This window comes from Alligator sinensis, unplaced genomic scaffold (assembly GCF_000455745.1).
Source record: "Alligator sinensis unplaced genomic scaffold, ASM45574v1 scaffold353_1, whole genome shotgun sequence".
Classification (NCBI taxonomy): Eukaryota; Metazoa; Chordata; order Crocodylia; family Alligatoridae; genus Alligator; species Alligator sinensis.
Window position 1 is genome coordinate 1,558,683 of NW_005842075.1, and position 2,214 is coordinate 1,560,896.

The 2,214-nt window shown below is 40.8% G+C and overlaps 1 protein-coding gene across 1 annotated transcript in view; it reads left to right on the plus strand.

The window, feature by feature from the left end:
* Window positions 1-2,063: 2,063 nt before the first annotated feature.
* DNAJB14 (DnaJ heat shock protein family (Hsp40) member B14) overlaps window positions 2,064-2,214 on the plus strand; it is a 41,752-nt gene continuing 41,601 nt past the window's right edge. The window contains exon 1 of the mRNA XM_006023673.3: window positions 2,064-2,082. Coding sequence (XP_006023735.1) covers window positions 2,079-2,082 — 4 coding nt within the window. The 5' untranslated portion in view covers window positions 2,064-2,078. The remainder of the gene's footprint in view (window positions 2,083-2,214) is intronic.

The window sequence follows — 2,214 nt, forward strand, 5'->3', positions numbered from 1 at the left end:
TTATTTGTAGGTGTTGATGCATAAAGGTCTTCACCTGTTTTCAGAGTCCTGTTAAATCTCTCCGTTGGATAACTCTCTTCTAATTCAGTGAGTTAGCCGAGTGAATGAGTTTTTGTGCCCGCAGGTTCTTGAGCTGGCAGGAAATGCATCCAAAGACTTAAAGGTGAAGCGTATCACTCCCCGTCACTTGCAGCTTGCAATCAGAGGAGATGAAGAACTGGACTCTCTTATTAAGGCAACAATTGCTGGTGGTGGTATGTAATACTGTCCTCTTACCCTTGCATTAAAGTCTAACAGATCATGTTTCTAATATACACACCCTGATTTTTGTATATATACTCTTTTTCTGGGTTTTACATGACTAGGAAATAACTTCCATTTAATTTCTTGCCTTGTGTTTTTATTTTAGGTGTAATACCACATATCCACAAATCGCTTATTGGAAAGAAAGGACAACAGAAAACTGTCTAAAGAATATCAGGATTCCTTGTTATCTCAGGACTCTTAAGTACTCAAACAATTGTCCAGTGTTGGTGATTCCAGTGGACTGTATCTGTGAAACACAATTTTGCCTTTTTGTAACTTGAGAAGCTAAAGCTCACTGAGCTGTCTAACAAACCAAATTTCTGCATTGAAGTCTTAACCATATTTAAGTGTTACCATGGCTTCAAAGAAGCTATTGTATTTGTAGTGGGTTTTGATTGAGCTGACTGTTTTAAATCGGTTGATTTTTAATGTGAAGCAGAAGTAAAAGGAAATGTTTTGGTTTTGTACAGACTTTTCATCCACTAGAGTGGAAATGTTCAATAAATGTTATATCAATAGCAGTAATGGTCTCTTTCTTTCTTTAAATCTGCCTTTAACAAAAGGTGTGATGGATTCCCTTCCCGTAAAAGATCTAGTAGTAAGATGACACCTTCTAATCAAAAGCTGCAGGCTTGAAAGCACCTTAAGTTGGAGGAAACTACTTTTAATATAATTCTGCTCTTGCTTACAACTTACTCTCATCTATAGCTGTCTTGAAGGCATAATGATACTGGGGGGGGGGAGAACTAATTAACCCATCTTCAGTGGAGGTGGAATTGTGTTTTCTGAAAAGAAGTGATGAAAGCAGGAAGGGAGAAACTACTTTAAAATGTATCCAAGCATTTCTTTTTCCTTCCTGCACCACAAACTGCCCTCCCTTCCCATGTACATGCACATTCTTGGATTGCTGCAGTTAAATGAATTGATGTTTAATTTCTGACTTGTCAACATTCAATAAAAATTGTTATTTTTTAAAAGATGGTCTTCAGTAGGTGAAGGCATCATTATATTTAATGCTCCCCCTCATTATAACATGTTTAAAACTTAATTAGTCTTAATGGAAATAGTGAAAAGCAAATGCTTGAGTGCCTGATACCAATCTTAAGCAAGCCTAGGATCTAGGAATCTATGCAGCAGATGTAAGTCTTCAATATATTTGAGTAACAAGGGCCAAAATGTAACATCCACTGAATTAGCGGGTGATCTGACACATATTGAAAATATTTAAATTTACTTTTTTAATACATGGTTTAGATAGATCTCCTAAAACTCAGGGCTCTTGTCTATGGTAGGCAATTGTTTCTGTGTTCTTCCTTGGAGGTTGCATAGGTGCCACAAGTTGGAGGAGAAGTGGGAGGAACAACATGGAGCCTCCACTGCTGCTTTCTATGTTAATTTCTGACAGGTGTACCATTTGACTTAGTAGTCCTGAATCTTTGCTTTACAGCCACTTAAGTCTACTTCTGTTCCTTTACACACAGATTTTAGAGTGAACATGCAATTGCGGAAGGGAACAGTAAGGGAGCAGAGATGGGGGGGGAGGGGGCATGTAACTTAGTGGCCACAATTTTACATTTGCGAAGCTGATGTGCTGCTACACTCAATTCAGGTCACTTCTGGAGTTAGTATATGGTAACACTAATATTACAGGGGCTCTCTCTCCCTCCCCCGTGTCCTACTTAATGTTTTGAGTAAGCAGCAATTGGAGCTAGTCACAGCGGTGCAGCTCAAGCCCCAGAAAGCTCCCGTGCCCCTTCCTATCCAGCTGTCAGATGGGTAATTGAAGTCAAGTCGGGTGCTGCGCGGTGGTAACTTGTCACCTGGGGCGGCCCTCTGTGGGGTGGCGGGGAAGCGGCCGGCTAGGGCCGCCTGCGGCCTCTGCGCAGGGGGGAAGGAGCGTCTCCCCCT